Source organism: Procambarus clarkii, chromosome 85 (assembly GCF_040958095.1).
Source record: "Procambarus clarkii isolate CNS0578487 chromosome 85, FALCON_Pclarkii_2.0, whole genome shotgun sequence".
Taxonomy (NCBI): Eukaryota; Metazoa; Arthropoda; class Malacostraca; order Decapoda; family Cambaridae; genus Procambarus; species Procambarus clarkii.
In genome coordinates, this window is record NC_091234.1 from 19,730,848 (window position 1) to 19,743,112 (window position 12,265).

Here is a 12,265-nt window from a genome sequence, read left to right on the forward strand (position 1 = left end):
AGAATTATCTGTTAGATTAAGGACCTGCCCAAAACGCTACGCGTACTAGTGGCTTTACAACATTGTAAATACTGTACTATGCTATGTATTCTCACAAACCCAATGTACCTTCTCGTATATAAATAAATAAATAAATAAATAAATAAGGCGTGTGCTTGGGAGGACACAGGGTGCAGGTTCGAATCCTTCTCATGGCTCCTTCTGATTTTCTCATTGATTCATCACTTTAATGTGATTTGTTTGAGCCATACTTGTACTATTAATAATATTTGTCATTGCATTTATTTAATACAAACGTTGTATTATGATAAGTATCTGTAGGTAATAAGTATTTGGTAATGTAGTTTATAGTAATGAAACGCTATGATTTACAACAGTTTTATTTTTAGTAGAATGCAATACACTTAGAATTATATATATATAACTATCATTAAAAACATGAACAGTGAAACGTTCATCAAATTTAGGTGTATATGAAACTAGAAGAGTTTCAATAGATACTCAACTAAATAATGTTGATAAGAAGCCTTTTGAAATCAGTACAGATGAATGTTTCAGTAGATATTAATATGCCAACCCTTTCTCCAAAAATTATACTACCTATTATACTACTATGGATGGAAAGTACAAAATATGAACTATTGTACAAAAAAAAATCCACAATTTGTACTATTGGAATTCAAAAAGAGTATAATTTAAAAGGTGACAGATTAACCATGAACTTAACATAATTTGTTCGAGGCCTAAATTAAAATCCTAACTTTAACAAACACAATCTCAAGATAAATTTAGTCAATTTATATACTAAGCTTAGGAAAAGTTCAGTTTGGTTGTCGCTTTCTTTTTCTACAGAATTATCAGTACAAAACATAGACATCTTGGGTGCTACAGACCTTGTTTTGTACAGTCCATGTTTGGTTCAGTCCATGTTTGGTACAGTCCAAGTTTGGTACAGTCTATGTTTGGTACAGTCCAAGTTTGGTACAGTCTATGTTTGGTACAGTCCAAGTTTGGTACAGTCCAAGTTTGGTACAGTCTATGTTTGGTACAGTCCAAGTTTGGTACAGTCTATGTTTGGTACAGTCCAAGTTTGGTACAGTCCAAGTTTGGTACAGTCTATGTTTGGTACAGTCCATGTTTTGTACAGTCCATGTTTGGTACAGTCCATGTTTGGTACAGTCCAAGTTTGGTACAGTCCATGTTTAGTACAGTCTATGTTTGGTACAGTTCATGTTTGGTACAGTTCATGTTTGGTTCAGTCTATGTTTGGTACAGTCTCTGTTTGGTACAGTCCATGTTTGGTACAGTCCAAGTTTGGTACAGTCCAAGTTTGGTACAGTCCAAGTTTGGTACAGTCCATGTTTGGTACAGTCCATGTTTGGTACAGTCCAAGTTTGGTACAGTCTATGTTTGGTACAGTCCATGTTTGGTACAGTCCGTGTTTGGTACAGTCCGTGTTTGGTACAGTCCGTGTTTGGTACAGTTCATGTTTGGTACAGTCTATGTTTGGTACAGTCCATGTTTGGTACAGTTCATGTTTGGTACAGTTCATGTTTGATACAGTCCATGTTTGGTACAGTCCATGTTTGGTACAGTCCATGTTTGGTACAGTCCATGTTTGGTACAGTCCATGTTTGGTACAGTTCATGTTTGGTACAGTCCATGTTTGGTACAGTCCATGTTTGGTACAGTCCATGTTTGGTACAGTTCATGTTTGGTACAGTCCATGTTTGGTACAGTTCATGTTTGGTACAGTCCATGTTTGGTACAGTCCGTGTTTGGTACAGTCCGTGTTTGGTACAGTCCATGTTTGGTACAGTCCATGTTTGGTACAGTCCATGTTTGGTACAGTCCATGTTTGGTACAATCCATGTTTGGTACAGTCCATGTTTGGTACAATCCATGTTTGGTACAGTCCATGTTTGGTACAATCCATGTTTGGTACAGTCCATCCATAGTCCATATGTTTACTGTACTTTTGAATGACAGCTTGGAATATTTACACAAAATATATATCTCCTACGGACTACAGTAAACACAGGTCATATGAATTACAGTAGACACACGAGGCTCTTTGGCTGTTGCATCAGTAATGTAGATAATTACTACAGCCGAACATGAACGTAGTCGGGGAGTGTAAGATCAGACGGGAGCGACGTAGGCGATGAGAGTAATGACGAAGGCGGCGACGAAGGTGATGGCGGCGAGGCGGTCGAGGGCGGCGGCCACCAGCAGCCACTCATGGAGGTAGGACGCAGGACGGGTCTCCTCCAGGACCTCTCCGTCCTCAGCCCCGCCTCCGCTCAGACCAACCTGTACCGCAGACAGTCGTATTATACATCATGGTATATGTGGGTGGGCATCATTTTAATTTGTTTAAATTTTGCCCCGAGGGGCGATTTTATTGGGCGGCGTCACTCATCCTGTGAGTGGACCGCCATAGTGACAGTATTGGGCAGCGCCACTCATCCTGTGAGTGGACACACCGCCATAGTGACAGTATTGGGCAGCGTCACTCATCCTGTGAGTGGACACACCGCCATAGTGACAGTATTGGGCAGCGCCACTCATCTTATGAGTGGACACCCCGCAATAGCAACATGTACAACACTCCCCAATAGAAAAAAACCCCGCTGGGTTGTTCATCCTGTCACAGACACAACTGGGACTTGCTTAACTGTCTCAAGTGAACAGCTCCTAAAAGAAGAAGATTAACATCTGTCAACCCTTAAAATCTAACGTTATCATGGCAGGGTTTTGGAATTATGCTCGAGGTGTACATTACCCCAAAATTTGGTTTTGTAGTAGTCTTAAGGCCTATCAACCGCGGGTGAATTGATAGAGCTTAATTAGCCGTATAAATACTCAATATTTGTAAGGGTAAACAGTTGGGTATTTAGAAATTGCATGGCTATTCAATTGTATGTACAGTATTACAATAACATGAATAGTGGGAGCATGACGGAGAGTTTAGAATGTATTACCTTCTCGGCGTAGCGCTGTAGACAGAGGACAGAGGCGAGGGGACCAGTGAGGATGTTCTTGAGCAGTGCCGGTGGTGGCGTCGAGGTGACGGAAGGCTGGCGACCGTCCGTCAGACGCAGGAGGCCGGCGTTCACCCCAACGCTCACCACAATCACCGCTAGAGTCTGCCCGTAGAACTTCACTGCAACACACATTGTCAAGTGATCAGCAGCCCAACCTGTCCTCTAAAAAAAAACGTCGCTCTTGGCCGTTTGCCCGTATGGCCGAATATGGACGTAATTTGAAAATGAAAAAATAAATAAATATAAATTTGGATTTTTTTTTTCAACAACAGTAAGTTAAGGGTCCTCTGATAGGTTAGGTGGGCAGGAAATTCTCATAAAGTTTCAAAATGGTATGAAAAACGTTAATGGAAAGAATGCTTTTCTAAGCTTGCCGAGTAAGCCGGACGACTCAAACAGAAAACGGAACAGTACGTCACTTTTGTGAGTCGATTTCATTTCAAATTACGTCCAAATTTGGCCATAGTGCGCATACCAGCCAAAAGTGACGTTATTTTTAAGAGGACGGGTTGCTCAGAGGCGAGCTAACCAACCCACAATTTACTGATCCACGGCGTCAGAGAAATAATAAAGTATTAGTGTCATCATTAAGTTCTATAAATCTTCAACAAGATGAGGCTTTGATTTAACATGTGATGATTTGGCCTTCAAGAGGAAGTTGTTGAAGGATTTTGCCTCCTGCAACTTACAAAATCCACCGTACATACATTAAATGGTGTATTAAAATGTATTATGAGAATATAGTGACAGTAAATATAGTGATATAGTAGTATAAATATAGTGATTAATGACACGGTCGTGTGACTATAGTGTTTTAATAGTGTAAATATAGTGATATAATTGTTTAAATATCGTGATGTAGTAGTGTAAATATAGCGATATAATTGTTGAAATATATTGATATAGTAGTGTAAATATTGATATACAGTAGTTTAAATGTAGTGATGTAGTAGTGTAAATATAGTTATATAAAAAGTGAGGCATAGAGTAGAGGTAAAGAGGGAGGACCTACCAATAATGGGGACGGAGTGAGGGAGGACCTACCAATAATGGGGAGGGAGTGAAGGAGGACCTACCAATAATGGGGAGGGAGTGAGGGAGGACCTACCAATAATGGTGAGGGAGGACCTACCAATAATGGTGAGGGAGGACCTACCAATAATGGTGAGGGAGGACCTACCAATAATGGGGAGGGAGGACCTACCAATAATGGGGAGGGAGGACCTACCAATAATGGGGACGGAGTGAGGGAGGACCTACCAATAATGGGGAGGGAGTGAGGGAGGACCTACCAATAATGGTGAGGGAGTGAGGGAGAACGTACCAATAATGGGGAGGGAGAAGGCGAGGTGAGGGAGGGAGATGGCCAGGTAGAGGAGGACGATCAGTGTCAGCAGCAGACTGACACACCCCAACGTCAGCCTCCGTGGTTCTCGCAGGGGAAGCAGGAACTGCACCAGCGTCAGCACAGAGATCACTGCCGGAAGCCAACACACCCAGACTCTCAGTGTAAATAACACCAAATATATTATATTCCCGTGGAAAACTGGCTTTTATTAGCAGTTTAAGTGATATAAACTCTATGAACACTGGAACATAACAGAGAGGACCCACCGCAGGCCGGGATGACGACGGTGGAGGTGAAGATTGGAGAGACTCTGGACATGGTGATCTCCACCCTAATCATGACGTAGGGCTCGGGGCAGCAAGAATAGGTTGTCTGTATGCGTTCTATGCTGCCTTTTACATACTGCCACGAGTGTGAAAACTTCATAAACCAACCGGGTAACACCTGTAATATCACCCACACTGTTACAACTCTCTCACTTTAAGACAATGGAAAAATATTTGGTCTATCTTAACAACCTGTTCTCTTAAAAAGAACGTCGCTTTTGGCCGTTTGCCCGTATGGCCGAATATGGATGTAATTTGAAAATTAAAAAATATTGAAAATAAATTGGGGATTTATTTTTTATTTTAGGTTAGGTGGGCAGGAAATTCTCATAAAAACGTTAATTGAAAGTTCCTCTTCTAAGCTGTCCGAGGGGGGCCGGACGCCTCAAACAGAAAACGGAACAGTACGTCCTTTTGTGAGTCGATTTCATTTCAAATTACGTCCAAATTTGGCCATAGTGCGCATACCAGCCAAAAGTGACGTTATTTTTAAGAGGACGGGTTGTATAACCATTTCTCATAAATCTCAAATACATAGCAGACAGCCAATGAGCATTGTAGAAGAGCAGCAGTCATATTCGTGCCTTTGACAGCCTAGGGTTATAGGCTGATGGTTCAAGTACGTTTATTGAGACAATAAAATACCAACCCGTTCTCGCACTTGCTTATAGTCAATATTGGCTTATTTAATAAGTGCATATGTGAGATACTAATTGATTGTGAATATTTTAGTTTACCTTGAAAAGCTTCATAGAAAACACCGACCTCACCTAACCTTCTTAGTATGTTAAGATAAGCATCTTATTGCTTCTCAATTACAATTAGTACTTAACCTATAGCTGTATTGATATTAGTTTTATAAAAGTAATAGAACAAAACTAAAATATTTCAATAAATTGTAAAGTAACTCAGGATATTTTGAACTTGGGCTGATCCTCGCATGTCTAGTTTTACCGATAAACCTTTCCTCATATGTCGCTAGGAACTCATCTGTTCCAGTAATGTTATGACAAGTCAATACTATTACTCGCTTCGATTGATTGATTGATGAAGATTAAGCCACCCAAGAGGTGGCACGGGCATGAATAGCCCGTAAGTGGTGGCCCTTTTGAGCCATTACCAGTATCAAAAGATGATACTGGAGATCTGTGGAGGCGCAACTGCACCCTGCATGACGGGAGATGTCTCCCGGACCAAGTGGTGACCAAATGGTGTACTCGCTTCGTATTCATTATTAGAATTGTTGTACTTCGTTGTGAGACCCATTGTAACGTCTTATAAATAAACATTATCATTATTATTATTATTATTATTATTATTATTATTATTATTATTATTATTATTATTAAATTCTGTTCGTTAGAAGAGCCAGGCGCGAGGAGATTATCGCGCTTAAAGCGAAATTTTAGTAATGTTATTTACAGTTTATGCTATATACTTGCGAGTTAATATAAATTTAATTTTAAAATCTTGATAATGTAGTCATAAATGTTTTAAAATGTATCAATATATTTTACTAAACGATAATACTGATCATGGAGCGACTACAGAACGAACCTAAAGTATCTCTGCTAATAGTTCCCGAAACGCAGCGTTTACTAGTGGCTTATCTTGAGGTTATCTTGAGATGATTTCGGGGCTTTAGTGTCCCCGCGGCCCGGTCCTCGACCAGGCCTCCACCCCCCAGGAAGCAGCCCGTGACAGCTGACTAACACCCAGGTACCTATTTTACTGCTAGGTAACAGGGGCATAGGGTGAAAGAAACTCTGCCCATTGTTTCTCGCCGGCGCCCGGGATCGAACCCGGGACCATAGGATCACAAGTCCAGCGTGCTGTCCGCTCGGCCGACCGGCTTTACAAGAGTGCAATTACTGTACCATGCTATGTATTCTCACAAACCCAATGTACCTTCTTGTATATAAATAAATAATAAATAGTTTCATACCTTGCTGGCATTATGAAACAGCTGCAAGTCGACATGCCAGCCATGGTAGGCCCAGGCGCCGATGTAGAGTTCGCAAGTCTGAGTGTCGTAGGGCCAGTGAGTGGCGTCTAGGGGGCACTCTGACCTGAAGAGGCCCGGGGGCACCCACAGCACCATCCCATCACTGTACACCAAGGACTTGACGCTGCCGTAGTGGTTGACGTCGGTGATGTCCGCGCTGCAAGAATCATGCCACATGTGTGAGAAAAGTGTATCTACTGTATGCACACTCTGCAAGGCTTCTGAAAATGGGCCCAGCCACTTTGGACTGGATGGTAGAGCGACGGTCTCGCTTCATGCAGGTCGGAGTTCAATCCCCGACCGTCCAAGTGGTTGGGCACCATTCCTTTTCCCCCGTCCCATCCCAAATCCTTATCCTGATTCCTTCCCAGTGCTATATAGTCGTAATGGCTATAGATCCCCCTAGCCAACAATTTTTTTTAATTATTAGGGGAAAGCACCAAGCCATTACGACTTTATAACACTTGGAAGGGGTCAAGATAAGGATTTGGGATGGGACGGGGGAAAGGAATGGTGCTTGAACGGTCGGGGATTGAACACCGACCCGCATGAGGCGAGACCGTCGCTCTACCGTCTAGTCAAAGTAGCTGAGTATTAATTAATAAAATAATTAAATACTCCCTGAATATTTAATTAAAATATTAATTTTGCTTTTATTATTATTATTTTTTAATTATTATTATTATTATTATTATTATTACAGTCTCCGTGGTGTAGTGGTAAGACACTCGCCTGGCGTTCCGCGAGCGCTATGTCATGGGTTCGTATCCTGGCCGGGGAGGATTTATTGGGCGCAATTCCTTAACTGTAGCCTCTGTTTAACGCAAGAGTAAAATGTGTACTTGGTTGTAACAACGATTCTTCGCGGCGGGGAACGTATTCCAGGGACCATAGGATTAAGGACTTGCCCGAAACGCTACGCGTACTAGTGGCTCTACAAGAATGTAACAACTCTTGTACATATCTCAAAAAAAAAGTATATCCTAGCTCTTGTTCACATAGTTTGCAAATTGGAATGTTTACCAAATAGGGAACATTTGAATGGATAGGTAAACATTGGAATGTTTACCAAATAGGGAACATTTGAATGGATAGGTAAACATTGGAATGTTTACCAAATAGGGAACATTTGAATGGATAGGTAAACATTGGAATGTTTACCAAATAGGGAACATTCCAATTGCAGGTAATGAATCCCTATTTTGTAATGAATTGGGGACTCATTATCTGCAACCACCTGCCATAAATATTGGTATAAGAACATAAGAACAAAGGTAACTGCAGAAGGCCTATTGGCCCATACGAGGCAGCTCCTATTTATAACCATCCAATCCCACTCATATACATGTTTATCCCAGACTAGTTCTGGCAATTGCAATATCACACTATATAGTGGATGTTTTGTGCTCTCTGTACATATATTTCTCGGTTCTAAATCAAATTTTATAACTTTTTATACGAGCTTTCGTGTCATGACTGCTCTTCTGCCATAATTGAGGGGCTGGTCCCAAACCTGCACACAGAAATAACACCACATGAGACCAGAAGACATGGCAGGATGTGCAGAATACCCCCGTTGAAAAGCAGAGGTGCAACAGGTACTCTGAGAGAGAACTCTATCAACATCAGAGGCCCGAGACTGTTCAACACGCTTCCACTACACATAAGGGGCATAACTGGCCGACCCCTCACAGGGTTCAAGAGAGAACTATCAACATCAGAGGCCCGAGACTGTTCAACACGCTTCCACTACACATAAGGGACATAACTGGCCGACCCCTCACAGTGTTCAAGAGAGAACTATCAACATCAGAGGCCCGAGACTGTTCAACACGCTTCCACTACACATAAGGGACATAACTGGCCGACCCCTCACAGGGTTCAAGAGAGAACTATCAACATCAGAGGCCCGAGACTGTTCAACACGCTTCCACTACACATAAGGGGCATAACTGGCAAACCCCTCACAGTGTTCAAGAGAGAACTGGATAAGCACCTCCAAAGGATACCTGATCAACCAGGCTGTGACTCATACGTCAGGCTGCGAGCAGCCGCGTCTAACAGCCTGGTTGATCAGTCCAGCAACCAGGAGGCCTGGTCGACGACCGGGCCGCGGGGACACTAAGCCCCGGAAGCACCTCAAGGTAGCCTCAAGGTATCCCTAATTTTCTGAATTTCTGCGGTTTTACACGAAAAACACGAAACAATAGGTGTAAATTGGATAAGTTTAGATTTAGGAAAGACTTGGGTAAATACTGGTTCAGTAACAGGGTTGTTGATTTGTGGAATCAATTGCCGCGTAACATTGTGGAGGTGGGGTCCCTCGATTGTTTCAAGCGTGGGTTGGACATGTATATGAGTGGGATTGGGTGGTTATAAATAGGAGCTGCCTCGTATGGGCCAATAGGCCTTCTGCAGTTGCCTTTGTTCTTATGTTACAACGGAGATTAGGATGCCTAGATGTAACTCAATTTCAGACTTATCACATGCAGTTTTAGCTGAATTGAACAAATCAACAAGGGCCGTGACGAGGATTCGAACCTGCGTCCGGGAGCATCCCAGACACTGCCTTAATCGACTGAGCTACGACAGGGTAAACGGGTTGACAGGTTCAACCCTTTTACCCTGTCGTAGCTCAGTCGATTAAGGATGCTCCAGGAAGCAGGTTCGAATCCTCGTCACAGACCTTGTGGATCTGTTCATTTGATGCATCACGCAATTGTGATTTCTGTGTGTAATGTTTATAATGGATATTAAAACATTCCTAGTATGTTAAATACTGGTTCGGTAACAGGGTTGTTGAGTTGTGGAACCAATTACCGCGTAACGTGGTGGAGGTGGGGTCCCTCGATTGTTTCAAGCGCGGGTTGGACAAGTATATGAGTGGGATTGGGTGGTTATAGATAGGAGCTGCCTCGTATGGGCCAATAGGCCTTCTGCAGTTACCTTTGTTCTTATGTTCTTATGTATCTAGCCTTAGTCTACACAGGTGTTTATGGGTGTGTTTACTAGTGCAAACTTACTTGTTATAGAGGTGAGCTTCAGGGTGCCAGAGCTCACTGTCGTCAAAGTGAACTGATTTGATTCCGGCGAAGTCTTTGTAGTCCCAAGCGAGACGCGGGTCCTTCCAAGTCTGACACAAGAAAGCTATCACAACCTTCTCGTATCTTTACACATAAGATTTATGAAACAAACTGAATTTTATCATATTAACAGCGTTTGAAACATAAAATAATTAAGTTTCTTATGGATAGTGGACAGCTTTCTGTACGAGTTCCTGACCTTAGGCTAACTGGCCACCACGTGCTAGGGACCTGTACAGTGATACAAGTCGACCCGTCGAGTGAACCATGATAGACTTAAGACTTGCAGGTCCCTGACCATGATACACCAAGACTTACAGCTTCCTGACTATGATATACCAAGACTTGCAGCTTCCTGACCATGATACGTCAAGACTTACAGCTCCCTCACCATGATACACCAAGACTTACAGCTTCCTCACCATGATACACCAAGACTTACAGCTCCCTGACCATGATACATCAAGACTTACAGCTCCCTCACCATGATACACCAAGACTTACAGCTTCCTGATCATGATACACCAAGACTTACAGCTCCCTGACCATGATACATCAAGACTTACAGCTCCCTCACCATGATACACCAAGACTTACAGCTTCCTGACCATGATACACCAAGACTTACAGCTTCCTCACCATGATACACCAAGACTTACAGCTTCCTGACCATGATACACCAAGACTTACAGCTCCCTCACCATGATACACCAAGACTTACAGCTCCCTCACCATGATACACCAAGACTTACAGCTCCCTGACCATGATACACCAAGACTTACAGCTTCCTGACCATGATACACCAAGACTTACAGCTCCCTCACCATGATACACCAAGACTTACAGCTTCCTGACCATGATACATCAAGACTTACAGCTCCCTCACCATGATACACCAAGACTTACAGCTTCCTGACCATGATACACCAAGACTTACAGCTCCCTCACCATGATACATCAAGACTTGCAGGTTCCTGACCATGATACACCAAGACTTAAAGCTTCCTCACCATGATACACCAAGACTTACAGCTCCCTGACCATGATACACCAAGACTTAAAGCTTCCTCACCATGATACACCAAGACTTACAGCTCCCTCACCATGATACACCAAGACTTACAGCTCCCTGACCATGATACACCAAGACTTACAGCTCCCTCACCATAATACACCAAGACTTACAGCTCCCTCACCATGATACACCAAGACTTACAGCTCCCTCACCATGATACACCAAGACTTACAGCTTCCTCACCATGATACACCAAGACTTACAGCTCCATGACCATGATACACCAAGACTTACAGCTCCCTGACCATGATACACCAAGACTTACAGCTCCCTCACCATGATACACCAAGACTTACAGCTCCCTCACCATGATACACCAAGACTTACAGCTCCCTCACCATGATACACCAAGACTTACAGCTCCCTCACCATGATACACCAAGACTTACAGCTCCCTCACCATGATACACCAAGACTTACAGCTCCCTCACCATGATACACCAAGACTTACAGCTCCCTCACCATGATACACCAAGACTTACAGCTCCCTGACCATGATACATCAAGACTTACAGCTCCCTGACCATGATACACCAAGACTTACAGCTCCCTGACCATGATACATCAAGACTTACAGCTCCCTCACCATGATACACCAAGACTTACAGCTCCCTGACCATGATACATCAAGACTTACAGCTCCCTCACCATGATACAACAATAATACTCGTATACTGACACGAGTGACTGACTCACTGGAGTATACTGTTAAAAGTTTAGGCTGCATGTAGTAGATTATACCAACCATTCTAAGCCAGGCATTCAGGTTGAATACTTGCTTGTCCTCTTCGATCCACATGCCCATGGGTATGATCCCGAAGTAGGCGGTGGTGGTGCCGTTAGTGTCACGTTGAGGAAGGGCGTTCTTGTCATAGTTCTTCAGAAGCTTCTGTCGTAGCTCCTCCGTCTTGCTCAAGATGGGCGAGTCTGTCGGGGAAGAACACCTTGTAACTGCTGCTCACGAAGACAGTCCCCATTGTACATTTATCGTCACAATGAACTTGAAATATGTGAGTTTTGTAGGTGCTTGAAATATAGCTGAAGGGAGAAATTTGGCAGGTGGTTAGATAATGAGAAGCGCTTGGTGAGAGGTGGATAGGTTGTGAGTTTGATGGATAATGGCGGAAGCAGTGAGGCCGCGTGAGAGGATACTACCACTGAATTGATAAGATGATGAGTGTGGATGGTGTATGTACCTGCTAGGACGCTTCTAACACCCAGAAGTGCTGTCATTGTCACCACCAGCCACGCCATCTTCAACCAACGCTTCTGTTTCTTCCACTGTCTTTGTCGGTGTCCAAGCGCAGGTTAGGTCCTCCCGTCTCTATGCAGAATTTCCTTTGTATTGGCACGATTCTTAATTATACTTAACACAGGCCT

General features: G+C 43.1%; 1 protein-coding gene across 1 annotated transcript; it reads right to left on the reverse strand.

Annotated features, from left to right (window-relative positions):
- Positions 1-366: 366 nt before the first annotated feature.
- LOC123746686 (neuronal acetylcholine receptor subunit alpha-7) lies at positions 367-12,139 on the reverse strand. The gene is made up of 8 exons (XM_069316889.1): positions 12,082-12,139; positions 11,631-11,839; positions 9,750-9,859; positions 6,667-6,883; positions 4,662-4,839; positions 4,372-4,524; positions 2,985-3,166; positions 367-2,313 (listed from the first exon to the last, which is right to left on the reverse strand). Exons 1-8 carry the CDS (start codon positions 12,137-12,139, stop codon positions 2,143-2,145), a joined length of 1,278 nt encoding a protein of 425 aa, XP_069172990.1. The 3' UTR covers positions 367-2,142.
- Between the last annotated feature and the right edge of the window lie 126 nt (positions 12,140-12,265).

Excerpts from the sequence above, each read along its gene's own strand:
- LOC123746686 (XM_069316889.1), bottom strand. The coding sequence starts at position 12,139 with ATGGCGTGGCTGGTGGTGACAATGACAGCACTTCTGGGTGTTAGAAGC. Across the intron at positions 4,840-6,666 it reads TGTTTCATAATGCCAGCAAG|GTGTTACCCGGTTGGTTTAT; the intron begins GTATGAAACTAT and ends GTGATATTACAG. Across the intron at positions 2,314-2,984 it reads TACAGCGCTACGCCGAGAAG|GTTGGTCTGAGCGGAGGCGG; the intron begins GTAATACATTCT and ends TCTGCGGTACAG.